Raw genomic sequence first — 18,104 nt, forward strand, 5'->3', positions numbered from 1 at the left:
AGTTACATCTGTAACTAATTTCTGTAATTACATTTATAATTACACTTTTAACCCATCCCTTACACCTTAACCCACCCTTAAACCTACCCATACCACCAAACCTGTCCCTAACCTTACCCGTATCCCACCTCAATAGCAGCAATAGTGTGTTGCAATACAATATGAGCACAATAAGTACATTGTACTTATTTTTTTTTTTAAGTACATAGTAGTTAAGGCCACCTAATATAAAGTGTGACCCAGCTTTCTTTGCCTTCAGACTCTGACAAGTTAATATGTCACTGTAGATTATTCACATAATTCTCATAAACATTCTCTATGATTTCGTCTTTTAGATTCTACAGGAAGAAAGAAAGAAAGAAAGAAAGAAAGAAAGAAAGAAAGAAAGAAAGAAAGAAAGAAAGAAAGAAAGAAAGAAAGAAAGAAAGAAAGAATAGGACTATCTGAGTTTTGCTAGGATAAAATCTGATATATAATAGCATAATAGCAATAGGTTATTTCAGAATTTCAGAGCAACACCAAAAAAGTATTTTCACCCTTTGATTTTAATTAGATTTCAGCAAATAGCAGGTAAACATCTTTATAACAGCTAATATTAATTAAAAATCTAATTTGAAATCAAAGGTCAGCATATCTGAAACATCCCCAACAAACAAAACACCGTTATTGTGAAGGCCTAGATATCTACTGCAACAAATAACAGTTTTGATGTTTTTTTATTTTATTTTTATTATTATAAACATAAACCCTAAGTAAGAAAGAAACGGATGGGTGAGGTTTCTTCTTCTCTTGTACGGTGTGGGAATCCTATCAGCTGATGTGGTTGGCTGCTGCTGATGTGGTTCAAAGGGAATTCATGCCACGCTCTCTTCTGAGAAGATATATTTGCATTTCAGTGATACTGGGCTGAGGCTGGCATCTCATGGAACACAACTGCCTGCGTTTCAGGTTGGATAAGCCTAAGATGTGAAATCTTTTCCCAATCACCTCCACAGTTCCCATGGTGATGGGTCTCCGTGGGTTCCAAGTGAAACTGATATAAATAATGTGGCCTCTTTTAGTTTCTTTGGTGATTCCTATATATGCAACAGGTTTAGAAACATACATCTAACTCATTATTCATTAAAAATTGGAAATTTGAACCAAATCTTAATGCATGCATGAAACTGACACATTCTGCTGGCACAGCAAGTATGGAAGACCTCCATCTGCTGAATTAGTTTGCAATGAATTGGTTTAGCAGCCATCTTCTTGACACTGGATGTTGCAAATACTGGTGATGTAACATTTTTTGAGATTCAGGAGAGATCATTGTCATATATAGGAAATATCAGGTTATCTTGAGATGAATGAAGTGTGCCATTTAACTGCCTAATGTCAACAGCATGCAGTAGAGTGTGTGCGCTGGCTGTCAGATTGTCATCTTCAGTTTGTCAGCGCTGCTCTAAACTTTGCAAGTTTGCTGCTGTACATTTCATTCTGCCTGCAGGCATTGTATAAGCAACTTCAGGGATGAAATTGCTAACTGCAAAACTTTTTTTATACCTAAAATGACCCTAGAATGGAACTATACAAAGCCACATTTATTTAATCTAAACTGAGAGCCTGAGTCATGTTGATAAAACTGATTTGAACAAGAACCACATACAGCACAAGTGAAAGCACTTTTCTGTTTTGAGTGTTTGTCCGAAGATTGACCCTCCTTGCCTCTAAATCGTTTACTGTCACTTTTTTAATATAAAACTGACTGAAATATTGGACCTTCTTCTTTTACAGGGATAGATCACCCAAAAAATAACATTCTGTGGAACACAGAAAAATTGTCTGTTTTGAAATTAATAATTTCAGTTTTCCGTTAACAGGAGTGACATTTTTCCATTTCCACAACATCTGCCATGTCATGGATTTGAGAAATCCAAAATGTTCAAAGCTGGGATGTTTTCTTGCCTCGTCAGCATAGTCAGCTATTTTCAGTCTTCAGAAATCATTGTTGAATCAGGACAGGCTATATTTTCATAAAAAGCATAACAATTTGATACTGGAAAAGTCACATCAATTGCATTGATTAGAATGTCTGATTGTGATTATGGCTCCAGCTCATTAACCTGTTTTGAGACCCTCTATAAAAAAGGTGAAATATAAGCACAATATTTGGATGGAAATTACTATTGTTAAGAAAAGTCTAATAACAGAACATAACAAAATAGCAGCATAAAATACCAGGAGTGCATATGCCTTATGTACTATATTTGAATTGTTCTGAAGTCAGACGGACTGAAATTTAAGTCACTGGACACACTCCATTTGATTATGATGTAGCCTTTGTGTAATTTTTGAATATGACTCTGAATCTGAATCACTTCGGGGAAGATTATCAGTGAATAAAATGTGTGCTCCACTGATAAACAACAGCTTACAGGTTTGGAACAAATACTACCAGTTATTTTTAAGTCAACTTTTCTTCAGTAATGCAGAACTACACTACACTACACTATCCATCTATTTCCATCTCACACCGTATATGTAAATCAGCCCCACAGTTGATAACCAAACCAAATCTGTATATACTTACTGGGCCGGGTTGGCATGGAGTGGAACAGTTAAGCAATGAGAACATTTTGGCCTGATGGTGGAAAAGCAGCTATTGAAGCCAATAACGAAACTTTATTGTAAGTGTATGGTGTCTGAAGTTTTCATAAACTTCTCTTCACAAATACACAACTCTGTATCTCGTTTGGGTTTGCTGAGAGCATTGCTTGATATTCTCAAATAATCAGCCTGTGTGGTTTTTCTGCATGCAGAAGATAGCAGGAAGCAAGACGAGGAGTTGTTATTATAGATCTTCACAGCCAGCGCAGAACTAATGCAATTTCTCAGAATCTCATCCCCCTTTACGTTCTAAATAGATCTTATGACTCTCATGTTCATATAATATATAAGAGCGATGTGGCTTATTGCTTGTTGGCCACAAAGGGGGGTTAAGCAATGACACAAATTGTTCAACACTATTGTGAGAATTAAACCGAATGGTTTCGATATGCCTTGCATTTCCTCTACAAAAATTAAACATTTGCCTTCTGCTGCTTTCACCTCTGAGTTATTTTATAATGATGTTCCTAATAATGTTTCTTAATTACATTTGTTCCGGATGATTCCTAGGGTAGGAATGGTACTTGTTAGTTACGTTTGGTGGACTCATGAACTGATAATTAAGCATAAATGACTTTACTTCTTCATCAGTTAGATTGTGATGATGCTCTTCACATCAGCTGTCAGGAAGAACCAAATTATTCTTATTTCGTATAATTATTATTTCACACGTTGCCTCTGTTTATGCCTCTACTTATGGAAATGGCGTGTATCTGTCAGTCAAATATGATACCTTTTGTTTATATTATCATATTTGATTATAATAAAGACATAGGGAAGAACTATGTCACAGATAGTTGCCTCAAACTTAAATATCATCTTGATATTTTTCACTTTTTTCCATTTAATTAAGGGCAATCTCTACATTGCATGTATAATGACTGGTATGCGCAACATTTGGACTTTTTACTTTCACTTTCACTTTCATAGTGGTAAACCCAATTCCCATTCCTGGCAGACAGTTTATATCTTTTTATGCAGTACATTGAAGGTTTAGACGCACAGTGTTTTGTGTCTGTTATATTGGTAATTTTCAGAAAATGACACCATTTGTATACTATTTATGTGCACAGTACAGGACTTGCTACTAATAGAGATTACTGAACTTTTATGATTTCATTACATTTTAATTGTTATACTCTATCAGTTAAAAAGTCTGAGGTCTGTAACATTTTTAATTGTTTTTGAAACCTTCTTATTTTCACCAAGGCTACATTTATTTAATCTAAAAATACAGTAATAATGTGACGTATTATTACAATTTAATATAACTGTTTGTTATTGTAATATATTATAAAATGTAATTTATGATGGAAAGCTGAATTTTCAGTATCACATGATCCTTCAGAAATCATTCTAATATGCTGATTTGCTGCTTATTAACATTTCCTATTGATAACAGTTTTGCAAATATTTGTGGAAACGGGAAAAAAAAAATCAATAAATAAAAATGTCATATTTTCTAACAATATAAATGTCTTTACTGTTGCTTTTGATAATTCATATTCTTACTTATTCTTAGATGTTTGCTGAATTTCAATTGTTATAAATAAATGAATACAATATTTTGTTTATTTAGTATGAATACAATATGGATACTTGTTAAAGTATGTAAAGGGGAAATGTAAATGCTATTAAAAATTAACTTTAATATTGTTACTTCAATAAATAGTTAATATAATAGTAATATTTGATTTATTACAGATACACTGTAGTATACCAGAATTTACCAGAATAGTTTCTTATTGAAATTATGAATTCCAAACTTACTTTGTTGGGCTTGAAAAGGATAATGTGTTTTAGGTTTATTTATGATGAATAATTATACTATATTATGCAAATTTGTAAATAATTTTGATGCGACTCATTTAATCTGACATTGTGTTTTACAAGTCTTAATACACTCTGTAAATATTTTAGTCTTTCTTTCTTTCTATCTTTCTTTCTTTCTTTCTTTCTTTCTTTCCAAAAGGTAAATTTGCCTCCCAAGTGAGAACAACAGTTTAGCACGTTGAGTTTTGTGCTGAACAGCAGGGCGCCATATGCGCTGATAGTGGATGTGTATTTGGCAGAGTATGACTCGATGTCAGTCTGACTGAGCCCAACCTGTTAGGCTGGCTGGAAATTCAGATCCCTCATTTTTTTAGAAAAGTGTTAAACACTAAAGCACTGTGAATGTGAAAGAATGAAGTTGCAGGTACAAATGTCATATGGAGAAATTTCTGCTGGAAGCTTGTAATTACTTGGTTGTTAGAGTTTAAAGTAAGCTCTGACTGTGGGTAACCCTCAGTGAAGGTTATTTTAAAGGTGCAAGAAATGACAGCAGTGTGAAGAATGACTCAGGAAATGCTGTTTGGGATCCTCTTGTATCTTCAGTGATTTCTTCCACTTGTTGCTATGGTGAAGCAACCTTCATTAGGCTGTTTGAAGATAGAAGAAAGTAGCATCTCTGATGAATACAGAATGTTATTATTAGCACTGTTAACTAGCTCATTACCCTGTGACAGGAAGATATAAGCTTCACAAAAACATGATACATCGTGTCAATAGCCTTCGGTCAGATCGAGGGGAAGGTGAAGTGTTTGATTTCACGTCAACATTTAAGCATTTGGAACTGGCATTCATGCTTTCAAAATACCTTTTACCTTACATCCTTACTAATTAGAATATCTCTGCCCTCTTTCAAATGCATATCTATGGAAGCCTATTTGCTATTTTAACAAAACATTAAAAATGTTGGGATGTTTTTTAAATTTGAAATGAAAACTTTCAAATCACCTGAGCCAATATTGTATTCACAATAGAACATAGAGGACATAATAAATGTTCAAATGGAGAAATTTTACACTTATCCACTGAATGAGCTCATTTCAAATTTTCAAATTGCTACAGGTCTCAGAAAAGTTGGCACGGGGCAACAAATGGCTGAAAAAGCAGGACATTTTGAAAAGATTCAGCTGGGAGAACATCTAGCAACTAATTAAGTTAATTGACATCAGGTCTATACAGTGGTGGGAAGTAACGAATTACAAATACTCACGTTACAGTAATTAAGTAGTAATTGTACTTTTTTGAGTAGTTTAAAAATTGTGGACTTTTACTTTTACTTGAGTACATTTTAAGTGATGTATTGGTACTTTTACTCCGCTATTTTCATCCGTTTGTGGTCGTTACATGCTTATTTTAATTGTATTTTTATCCATTAATATGATTGGATAGGGAGATAGTGTCTCATGACTTTCCTCAAATCAAATTGTGCATAGAAAACTTTAACCGCCAATTGCTGTCTATCATGGCTGTTGGAAGTGAATTCCTCAAGCATCAATGCAGTCACATCTTGTAAATTTTGGATTTCTGCTTACTAAATGATTTGTATATATACTTGCCTATCTACACGACCTGAAATGTGGTGTGAGGTTGCGGGTATTGCGTACAGTGTTAACTCCCGCAAGTGCCACGTTCAGTAAATTCCCACTCACTTAAGAGCCGCGCGATTTGCGCTGCTTCGTCTCTCTCACGCGTGTTCGTTCAGCTGCAGTCACTTGGATAAGTTTTTGCTTGTTGAACTTGTTGACTTTTGATGAGTTTGAGCGTGTGATGCGCGCAGTGAAAAAGTGTGTTGGAAACACTGTAAAACGGTTTGCAATATTGTACTCAAATTGAGGACCAATCTGCACCTTATTGATGACCTGTGGCGTTAATACTGCATCTGTGTCAGCGCGTGATGTAATAAAACTGCAGCTCATTAATACACTTTTTTAATTTCTTTTTTTTAAATCCATTTTATTCAATCCACCTTCATTTAGCATGTGCACTCGCGCATAAACAAATTTCAAGGTCAACACTTTTTGTTGCATTCAGTTGTGGATGCTGCTGATTCACCGAGACCGCAGCGGCTCAGCAATTTAACTTATAAAATAAGTTAGGCCACGAGGGAAGACCACGAGGGAAGTCGTGGCCTAATGGTTAGAGAGTCAGGATCGTAATCCAAAGGTTGCGGGTTCGAGTCTTGGGCCGGCAGGGATTGTAGGTGGGGGGAGTGAATGTCCAGCGCTCTCGCCACCCTCAATACCACAACTGAGGTGAGACCCTTGAGCAAGGCACCGAACCCCAACTGCTCCCCGGGCGCCGCAGCATAAATACAGCTGCCCACTGCTCCGGGTGTGTGTTCACAGTGTGTGTGTTCACTGCTGTGTGTGTGCACGTTGGATGGGTTAAATGCAGAGCACGAATTCCAAGTATGGGTCACCATACTTGGCAGTATGTCACTTCACTAAGAAATATGAATTGTACCTCACCTTCAGCATTATAATTATTTTACATTTAGCTGACGCTTTTATCCAAAGCGACTTACAATTGCTATATATGTCAGAGGTCGCACGCCTCTGGAGCAACTAGGGACACATTGGTGTCTCACAGTGGATTCGAACCCAGGTCTCTCACACCGAAGGCATGTGTCTTATCCACTGCGCCACCACCACCACATGCGCCGGATAGAGTTTGAGACCGCTCCATGTCGTGCCAAACCTCTGACAGTAGACAGCTTGAGATCGGTTTGAGAACAGCTTCTAATTCGCCATTAACACAGAAGTACGGAGATAAAACAACGCACATATCGATAACAGTATTGTTTGTCCTCAAGCTTATCAGTAGTCCGGTATTGACCCAATTACGTTTGTCCAAAAAAATGCCGGTTCTCAATTCCCATCGGTAAAAATCGCGTTCCGCGGAGGCCCCCCTGGACCGCGGGGGCCCCAAGCAGTTGCATGGTGCCTAAACACGCTACTGTAGTTAATGTATTAATAACATGAACGAACAATGAACAATTAATTTATTACACTATTTATTTATTAAGCTTTGTTAATGTTAATAAAAATTTAATTATACATTTTTCAAAAATTAACAGTTATTCATTGTTTGTTCATGTTAGTTCATAGTGCATTAAATAATGTTAACACACTCAACTTGTGATTTTAATAATGCATTAGTAAATGCTGAAATTAATATTAAGATTAATAAATGCTGTAGAAGTATTGTTCATTCTTAGTTCATGTTAACTAATGTAGTTAATTAATGAAGCTTATTGTAAAGTGTTACCATTATATCTATAGATTTTATGTTTTTGAAAAAAGTCCCAATACTCCCCAAGGTGATTACTGATCATTTATTTGATCAAAAATGCATAATATTATGCAATATTCTTATATTTTAACATTGCTATTTTCTATTTAAGTATGAATAGAAATGAAAGCATTTGAAATAATAAATATGTGACATTATAAACATCTGACACTTTTGATCAATTGAAATATCTCTTACTGAACTGTTGAATTGTAGTTCCATCTAGAGTCGACTAAGACAAAGTATCAGTTACGTCAAATGTATATTAGATGTTTACACAATGTAAAATGGAGCAACTCATGAAGCATCTCAAATGAGTCATGAAACATTTTTGAAATATTATAGCCAGTTTCCTTTCAGTTCTGCCAAAAATCAATAACTGGACCTGACAAACAAACCTCAATATCTTGCTCAGTATCTGGCCTTTGTGCTGCAACAAATTTTGATTGATGTCATTTGAGGTCAGTAATTATACAGCTCTGATGTGAATTAGAGATAGAAAATAATAAGTATCACACACAAATTTAGACTCAAACTGCCATAATATTGTTTGTGTCCTTCGCCTTGGATCTCATATATGAGCAATTCCAGCAGAACGCTTTGATGGCGGGCTCTGCTCTAACCTTTTTAAGTGTAACTGCAAAGCGAGAGAGCGATAATTGATTGTGAAGCTTTGACTGAAGTTCATCCCTTCATAGTAAAAAATAGACCATTTAATTAGCCATCTATAATGCTTTGGTGGCGAGTCTCTTTGGTGTCGCCACATGAGGTTTCGATGTCATTTCTTAAAAGTCAGAGCCTTTTAACCCTGAACACTGAATGAAAGCTGTGTGTGCTGACGTTAAGGTCTCAGAGTTTAATTGAGTAATTATATTAATTTTGTTTTCATCATGCTCTAATTGTAAGGCAAATATAATATGATATACTTACATATGTTGATGCTTGAGTGTTTGCAAGATTAATGGTGGAGCGTAACATTTGCCCTAGAAAGTCTCCAGAGGCATGGTTTTCTTTTCTGAATTTATGAGCATCATAACTTTTGTTATTTAAACAGCTATTTTCAGACTAATTTGTCTAAAGGGGCACATTACATCTGTACAAGTTACAAGTACTTTACAAGTGCACATTACAAGTACTTCTGCAGTGAATATGGGCAACATAATGTAATTCTGTTTTGTATATATAATAAATTGTATGTAAATTATTACACATCATTTTTTATATAAATTCGAATTAAAGTTATATAAAATTATAAAACTCTAAATATATTACAAATCGTAATAAATTCAAAACTGTGTACTCTAGTTACCTTAAACCATGTTCTTTGTAATTTTGAATTCTTTTAATTATAAAATTATTTCTAACACACAACTGATGTGAAAAGGCCAGCATTATTAAGCTTATTTTGAGTACCCATTCTCCTGTGTTTGCAGTATGGATTTAAGTGAATGAAACATAATATTTAGCATGAAGACCCCTTCAATCTCAAGTGAGGTTCATATATAATCAGTGATTGGCTGAGTGAGTGAATGGACTGAAATGGAACTGAATCAAATTGTATTGCACTGCATTGCATTGCAATGATTAGAATTGAATCACATGACCTTATTTTGAAATGCATTGATTTTAGATTAATTTAGTCTCATTGATGTCATTTTCATTCATTCATTCATTCATTAAAAATTGCATTGAATTAACTTGAACTGAATTTGGGTCCACAATGCAATATTTACACTACATGTATTGTATATACTGTATTCAACTGCTCATGTTCAGTTCATGTACATTTCAATAAGTAATGAAATTTATTTAGATGCTTCGCTCAATCCAGGCTTTTTGGAAATGAATGCCTGCCTACATTTATGCAAAAACATCCTTACACACATTAATCACTGCAGTTTCTAGTTTAAATGAACAGTCGTGGCAGTTACACCTTTTTCACACACGTTACGATTACAGAGGCAGATTATTGCATGGCAAGGCATGCTTGCTTCAGCAAATGCGTTTTTAGTTCATGTTTGCTTTTGCTTTGGTTAGGTTTAAGGTAGGGTTTAGTGTCAGTGGTATGTTAATTTCAAATACAAAAGAGCATCAAGTTTTTAGTGGCATTTCATTGTGTTAATTTTAGCGGCATTTCCACTGTTGTGATTCGACAACACAAATGTCATAAAACGCTGCCACAGTCACATTTAACTGTTCCGGAGAAACTTAAACACACCAGGCACTGGGCATTTTTGCTTTGAAACTGCCATGAAACATTCTACAAGTAACATTTTGCATGCATTTTTTTTTATCCACAGACATGTTTTGTCATGACACTGTGCTGTTAAATAAACCTGCATCTGCAATGGAGAAAAAGCTGACTTATAGCACGTCTTGTGAACATGTTACCTGAAAAGTGCAGCAAAATATACCCTTCAAGACCAATTTTTAGGTTTTACAGGAATGTAGGCAGAGTAACATATTTCCAGTAAGCCTGGGTTGATTTTGCATAGTATTTTTACTGGTGGCATCAAAATATAAGTGCATAATATGGCTTCAAACCCCAGCATAAAGTCTAGGAAGAAGTTACACAAATACAACTGACATTGCAGATCTACTTTTGGAAACAGTAATGCTTGCAAAGAGTGCAGTGTATATTTGGTTAAGTCTTCAACTAGATGGTCAAAAGAGTGTAGTGAACATCATTTTTACCAGTCTGGAATAGTTTAGTCACACTGCATAATCAGCCATTTCATCTCAAGTATTAAGCTCAGAGATGTATTTGACACTGTTGCAAGGAACCCCATACATATTTTCTAAGGCAGATCTTAGAAAATGAATGCAGGGCAGTGCTTTAGCACTCTGAAATGGGATTTCCCTCTCACAAGGCTGTGTTGACACATGTGTTTCAGTTGCATTTGGCTATTTATTACTTTTTTACTAAGAAACCAAACAAGAGAATGGCTGACCTATTTCAAAGACAGTTTTGGTGAGCTGCACACTGGCAGGGCTGAATACAAAACCCATTGAAGAAGAATAGTGAATACTTGGAGAGTGTGGCAGAAACCTATGCACAGCTTCAATGAGAATTTATTCTGACACTGTTGCAATATATAAAATGCACAAATGATAATGGAAATTCAATGCATTAATAATAGAATTGAATAATTCTGATGAGTATAGTAATGGCCAATCTGCTACAGAGGCTGACTCTGGTTATACATGGGACTGGTTGCGTAACCTCCCTCTCTCTCTCTCTCTCCCTCACTCTCTCTCTCTCTATTTATTTATTTTTCTGTCATCTATCTGTCATAACTTTTTAAAGTTTGCAAAAAAGGTAGATTGCTCGTATTTCAAATGAGCCTGAGTAGACAAATTGCCTCTAGTTAGATTTATTCAAAGGAACAGTCCACTTTTTTTGAAAATAGGCTCATTTTCCAACTCCCCAAGAGTTGAGTTTTACCGTTTTCGAATCCATTCAGCGATCTCCAGGTCTGGCGGTAGCACTTTTAGCGTAGCTTAGCATAGATCATTGAATCTGATTAGACCGTTAGCATCTCGCTCAAAAATTACCAAAGAGTTTCGATATTTTTCCTATTTTAAACTTGACTCTTCTGTAGTTACATCGTGTACTGAGACTGACAGAAAATGAAAAGTTGCGATTTTCTAGGCCGATATGGCTTGGAACTATACTCTCATTCCAGCGTAATAATCAAGGAACTTTGCTGCCGTACCATTGGTGCAGCATACGCAATGATATTACGCAGCGCCTGAAAATAGTCCCCAGCTTGGTAACTAGTTATGATATAGCTGGTCACTACTTTCAGGCGCTGCGTAATATAATTTTGAATCATATCAAGTTGAATTGTTCCAATCCATTGTTCTAATTCTAGTACATGCATAGGAATAAAGAAAAAAGTGCTATGCTTGATCTAATGTTTACGTATAAAAAAGTACAATGCCATGCTTTCTTAACATGAACCATGGCCAAATACTATTTGTTATCTTGAAGTACCAGATAAGTACCATGGTATATGAATATGGTAATAATAACATGGTAGTACAGCCACAGAACTGTTTTATGGCAAAAAAAAAAAAACTAAATGATGCTAAAAATCCATTCATCTAAATATAGAACGATAATAGATGTTAGGTATACTGGTACTTTGCCTACACAGATCAATTTTGGCGTGCAGAATTTGAAGCAGGAAAGATAAAACAAAAAAAACACCAAATCCAATTCTAATAATCAACATCTTTCTATGTATCCAATAATAATATGACAGGTACAGAGTCTTCTGAAGCTCGAGGGACACTCACACACACTACCTGCTACGCCGTGGCCCTTATAGTCTGTTGTCATGGAAACATTCAGACAGGTTGGAGGGGGTTGTCACTTTGCCTCCCCATTTCTCAAGAATTTTTTTTTGGTTTTGTTTTGTCACAGCACATTACTTAGGCAAGGTTCCTGTGAAGTGTTTTATAAAGGTGTTTTGGTTCTCTGCATTTCAGTAGATCTGAGGTTCTGAGGTGTGTAGGGATATGTTTTATTTTTATCCTTTTGCAATGTTTAGGAAGTGAAGGGTATAGGAATAATGAGACTGTGATGAAACCTGCTTTCATTGATGAATCACACCATGGTTCCAAATGAATGAGCTTCTGCCCAAACCTTAAATAGATTTGCTCCTGCTGTCTGTAATCTTGTTTACGTGACTGTGTTGGGCCACCTAAATATTATACTGAAACAAAACAGTCTCATTATATATATTTTTGTAAAAGCACCAAAAAAATAAATCTGTTTTATGAGTAGTTATTTATAGTACAAAATTGATTTATATACATTTTAGATTCATTAGATTTCATTAGTTTTCCAATACAGTCTTTAACCAGATTTTGTTCATTTTCATTAGAATGATGATCCTTTATTGAATTCCTTTCCCGATTGTTCAGTATGGGGGAAATATTGAGTATGAGCAATGCTTAGTTAGAAGGAACATAACAGAATAGATAACACTAAACAGACATGTGAATACAACTGCAACTCTAATTCATTACCAACAGTCCTCACAAAGCCCTATTCCTTGATTAAATACTCAAGCGAGCATGACAGACAGGACCTTGCTGAACATAATATACATGTTAAAACAGCCTTATTTACTTAGTGAAATCAAAAGCACAATTAAAATGAATCAGAACAATATTTGATACTAAAATATATTTAGGGCCAAACTTTTTTTTCCATGTACCCTCAATGCCTGACAAAAGTGCTTTCTTGTTTATACAGCTTGATGCAGATCGAGATGAAGAAGAAGTCTTCTGTGACATCAGCATGACAGTCGACAACAAACTGTACCCCACCAAAGAGCCTGTGGCAGGTAAATTACTTCTTTATTACTTTTAAAAGAGCCATCATGAAATCAACATTAATTGTTGCCTAGTAGAAAAAAGAAAGAAAAAAATCTAGACCAGGGTCGCATCAGGTGATGACACGCGAGACTATCTAGGCACTCACATCACATAGCAAGCGAAGTACAAAAACCTTTATTATAAGACAGGCCTAATTAATTTTGCCTCTTGCACACTTGAAGATCTGAATGAAATCAAAAAAATAAAAGTGTTATGGCTTTTATTTTATATCTGTTGTTGAATCAAATATCCCCCAGCCTTTTCATGGAAATGTATAATACTAGGAAAAACATTTGCTAGGATTTACTTACTTAAAATGCAAGAAGTGATATCATGGTTGTATCTTATTTTGCAGTATTTGCTCTTACAGTGCAGTTACGTATAGTAATATAATATATTATAGAATAACACGGGTTAAAGTTAGATTTAGAGGTATTATACAGTTATTGTAATTACTATAATAAATACATAGTATGTAATTTCAAGACTAAAAAAAACAGGACTGTAAAATAAGTGCTACCAATTTATTGGAAAAAAAGTTTCTAAAAGTCTAGTGCAAATTAAAAACAAAATGTGTATGTGCAAATTTTTGAGATTAGGCCTATTTATGAGATTTTATATACTACTGCTACTAATAATAATAATAATAAACCCAGTACCCTTGTTGTCAAAGTTAGAAACTAGACATCATGAGTGTCAAGATATTTAGGGAGATGGTAGGTATAAATAGGGTGTAAAATCCTAAAGCTCGCCTATCTTGCAGTATTGTATTTGAGAGGAGCCATCTTTTCAATAACTATTTAAACAAAAATGTCCTGCCCTAACTTTCTGTTTCGAAAGGAAACATCAAAACAGGTAGTCAAAGGTAGTCAAATTGGCTGAAGAAAAGTGTAATTGATTGAATAAAACATTAGTCTCCTGTTTTTACAAAGATTCAGAGGGAAACTTAAGAAGTCTGCCATCAAAATCTATAAATGTACTTTAAAAGCTGTTTTTTTTCTTCTTCTTCTGATATTCAGAGTAACAAAGCTCAACAAATTGTCTGTACAGCAAGTTTGTTTCAGAGTAGTGAAAAGAATTTAGATTTCCCACAAATTAAAGTTTTCCACCCTGGATTTAATTAATCATCCTGTCAAGATTTCTTCAGCCTGACAGGAAGCACACATCACAGAACTCTTGATCGTGTGCCATCGAGCAACATCAAAACATCCAGCGTGAATTTAAACTTCATACAAACGTTTTTGTAAAGTCACTACAAGAAAGTTTCCCGTATGAGCTGAAAGTAGACATCTGTGGGTCTCCATGCTTCGGTTACCCCTGTCGATTATTTACAAGCGCTGGTTGCACTGCAGAGCGAGAGATTAGAGGATGAATAAGGAGGTCGCTGGATGAGAAAGGTCTGCGTGATAGTGCAGATGCTGGTGTCAGTCTCTCTGGGCTCTGTAACCTTGAGGAAGTGGCAGACTGCCACATCGAGGTGAAGTGTTCCCTGGTGCTGCTTGGTGTGGCTGAGATCGCTCAAAGGACACGAAGGGCTTGAATGAACTGGCCCGAATGGAGTTGGGGTATCAGAGAAAGCCAATTTGTGAGTGTTTTATTAAACTTTTGTCCTTCACTTGTTACTGATTTATTCATGTGAGTGTCAGGGCCCTGCAGTCTCACACTGGAAACAGCAGTTGATATTATACATTATGTATCTACTGGAGCTTAGATAACACAGTCCATTTGAATTCATACAGTAATAACACATAAAACACTTTTATTACACAGCCAAAACCATAATGAAACATTTTTGTAAATCTGTTTCTTAACAGTATACTTTGAACGACATAGAAAAGAATAAAGAAATTAAACTAAACACACATTATAAATGATTATTAAATTGGCTCTAAACGCTTGCTCCATAGAAACAGTCATTTATTATTTATTTGTTTGTTTGTTAAAATCGATTAGTTGCTTGATTTATTGATATTGTTTGCATTATTAATGAATAAAAATGTCAAATTGGAGAGCATTTTTGTAACGGGGCGAATGAGATGTGAGACGTGCGGATCCATTTGCAAACTTTTTTTAATAAAGACATGGTCAAAAAAACACAAGCAGGGTCAAAACTTCAGCACACAGGATTGGCACAGACAAGATACAAGAATAATCCAGAGAGCAAGCGTGGGTCTTTGATCGGTGAACAATATCCAGAGGGCTTGACAACAGGGGTAATCCAGAAACAGTGATAGTCCAGATAAGGTACAAACGGCGTCCAAACGGTGAGACAAGGGTAAATTCAGGAAACACAGACTAGAAAACAAGAAACAGGTTCCGTATCGCAGCTAAAACTATGGGAGTAATAAATGCAGAACTATACTGGAACTAAACAGAAACACAGAATGGCTTGGTAAGGCAGCTAACACTAGGGGAGTGCTATACGCAGAACAATACTCGGCAGAGAGGAAGAGGAAGTCCATGGTTTAAGTAGGGTGTGTGATTGTGTGATAATTCTCAGGTGTGAGCGTGTGATTGAGACAGCTGTGTACTTAGTGCAATGAATGATGGGAAATGCAGTCCAGGGTAATAAATGACAGTCTGTGTGGTGTGAGAGTCGATTTGATGGAAGAGTGACCTCTGGTGGCGAGCAAATGAAAGTCCATGGACCTGTTTCATGACAATTTTTAAGGAGCTTTCAGTTGTTTCAGATTTGAGATTGAACGATTTTAAAAACTGTCATATGTTGTCACATTTTGTCAACAATTGCTAGAACCGATTTCTCAATACAAAGGCCACTTTTTCAAAACTCTTCCCACAGTGAGCACAACAGCAGTTTATGTGGGTGAAACTGTGGATCATTTTCTTAGCTTTGGCACAAAATACATTCAATGACTACAGTCTTTTCTCACTTAGACAGAGCCACCACCAAACCTCTAGGCCAATTTGCACATTTACATAACTTTTTTCAACTTTTAAACTGTTAAGTTAAAACCCTAATACAAAACTGAAAAAAAGCAATATAAAACTGAATAAGAAAGAAATTTGCTACATTACTACAGTAATACCATTTTTGAAATCTAAAACAAAAAATTAATAGTATCAAAACTCAGATGTAGATTTTCAAATGAATTGCTATCTTTTAAAAAAAGGTACAATATTTTTAGACTGTACTGTGAACATGGACCATGTGACATACAGCAGGGAATTTAAACAGTAGAAAGCTTTCGTGCTTTTTTGAAAATACATTTTACAAAAGAAAACCTGTTAGTGTTTTTTAGGTAATGGTTTCAAGTGTTTGTTGGGTAATGATCTCTGCTAGTGTTATGGAAGAATGACTTGTTTTGATAGTTGAGCATAATGGAATAGAATGCAGGGGTCTCAAGATGCAATTTTGAAAGTTGAACTACTTTTAGCTTTGCATTTTAAAAATGTGGCATTCATGACGTGAGATGCTGAAAAACAAGAGAACTGCATGTGTAAATACAACCCAAATTCTGGAAATGTTTTTACAATTTTATGCACAAAATGAGCTCATTTCAAATTTGATGCCTCCTACAGGTCTCAAAATAGTTGGGACGGGGGCATGTTTACCATGTTGTAGCATTTCCTCTTCTTTTCAAAACAGTTTGAAGACGTCTGGGCATCAATATTATGAGTTTTTGAAGTTTTGGTGTAGGAATTTGGTCCCATTCTTGCCTGATATAGGTTGCCAGCTGCTGAAGAGATCCTGGTCATCTTTGACGTATTTTTTGTTTAATGATACGCATTTTACATTGTCCTGCTGAAATACACAAGGCCTTCCCTGAAATAGACATCATCTGGAGGGGAGCATATGTTGCTCTAAAATCTTTATATACCTTCAGCATTCATAGTGCCTTCCAAAACATGCAAGCTGCCCATACCGTATGCACTTATGCACCCCTATACCATCAGAAATTATGTTGTTTTTAAAGGATTCCACAATCTTTTTACGCATTCTTTCACAGATTGGAGAGCCTCTGCCCATGTTTACTTCTGTGAGACTCTGCCTCTCTAAGACATCCCTTTTATAGCTAATCATGTTACAGACCTGATGTCAATGAACTTAATTAGTTGTTAGATGTTCTCCCAGCTGAATCTTTTCACAATTTTTAGCTTTTTCAGCCCTTTGTTGCCCCGTGCCAACTTTTTTGAGACCTGTAGCAGGCATCAAATTTGAAATGAGCTCAATTAGTGGATAAAAGTGTAAAATTTCTCCATTTAAACATTTGTTATGTTCTCTATGTTCTATTGTGAATACAATTTTGGCTCATTTGAAAGTCTTTTAGTTTTCATTTTATTCAAATTTAAAAAAAAACGTCCTAACATTTCCGGAATTCAGGTTGTAGATCAACAAAAAATAATGGCACAGATGGGATGCAAAAACCTGCAGTGTGTGATCGTCCCAATCAAATTTGATCAGATTCGTATACTCCCTACTTATAAATTCATTGCTTACACAACCCAGCTGATCAAACACATGCAAAGCTTGTCAAACCTAAGTCAAAGCGTCTGACAGCACAGCCAGAGATGATAACACCTGAACACCTCTGAACCAGCCATGATCTTACCTGTCCTATCACCTTCTGGGAGATGTACTGTTCTATCAACAACATTATCTGTACCAGCGTGTGGTTGCCAACAGTGAAGGTCTGTGTTAGATGAGCTGTTAGATGTTGAGCAGAAGCAGTTCCTGGACACTTGCAGGATGAGCACGCTGAACCCTTTATACAAAGAATACGATTTATATAAAAATTTGCACTTTGAAGTCATTTTACTTTAATAAAATACCTTTATTGCCTCCAAGGTTACATTTATTTGATCAAAAATATCTTGTAAAAATCATATTGTGTGAACTTGGCATTAGTTTTCACAGTCCACACTACAGCACAAAATGTGTTTTCAAATTTATACACTTCAAAAAGCTCACAAAAAAGACTGGACAA

The 18,104-nt window shown here is 35.5% G+C and overlaps 1 protein-coding gene across 1 annotated transcript in view; it reads left to right on the plus strand.

Moving 5' to 3' along the window:
- Positions 1-18,104, plus strand: part of LOC306845536 (adenylate kinase isoenzyme 5-like) — a 93,860-nt gene that overhangs the window by 48,269 nt on the left and 27,487 nt on the right. Inside the window, exon 7 of the mRNA XM_079378406.1 lies at positions 13,037-13,127. Within this exon, the coding sequence (XP_079234532.1) occupies positions 13,037-13,127 (91 nt within the window). The remainder of the gene's footprint in view (positions 1-13,036; positions 13,128-18,104) is intronic.

Source organism: Barbus barbus (genome assembly GCF_936440315.1).
Source record: "Barbus barbus genome assembly, chromosome: 26".
Taxonomy (NCBI): domain Eukaryota; kingdom Metazoa; phylum Chordata; class Actinopteri; order Cypriniformes; family Cyprinidae; genus Barbus; species Barbus barbus.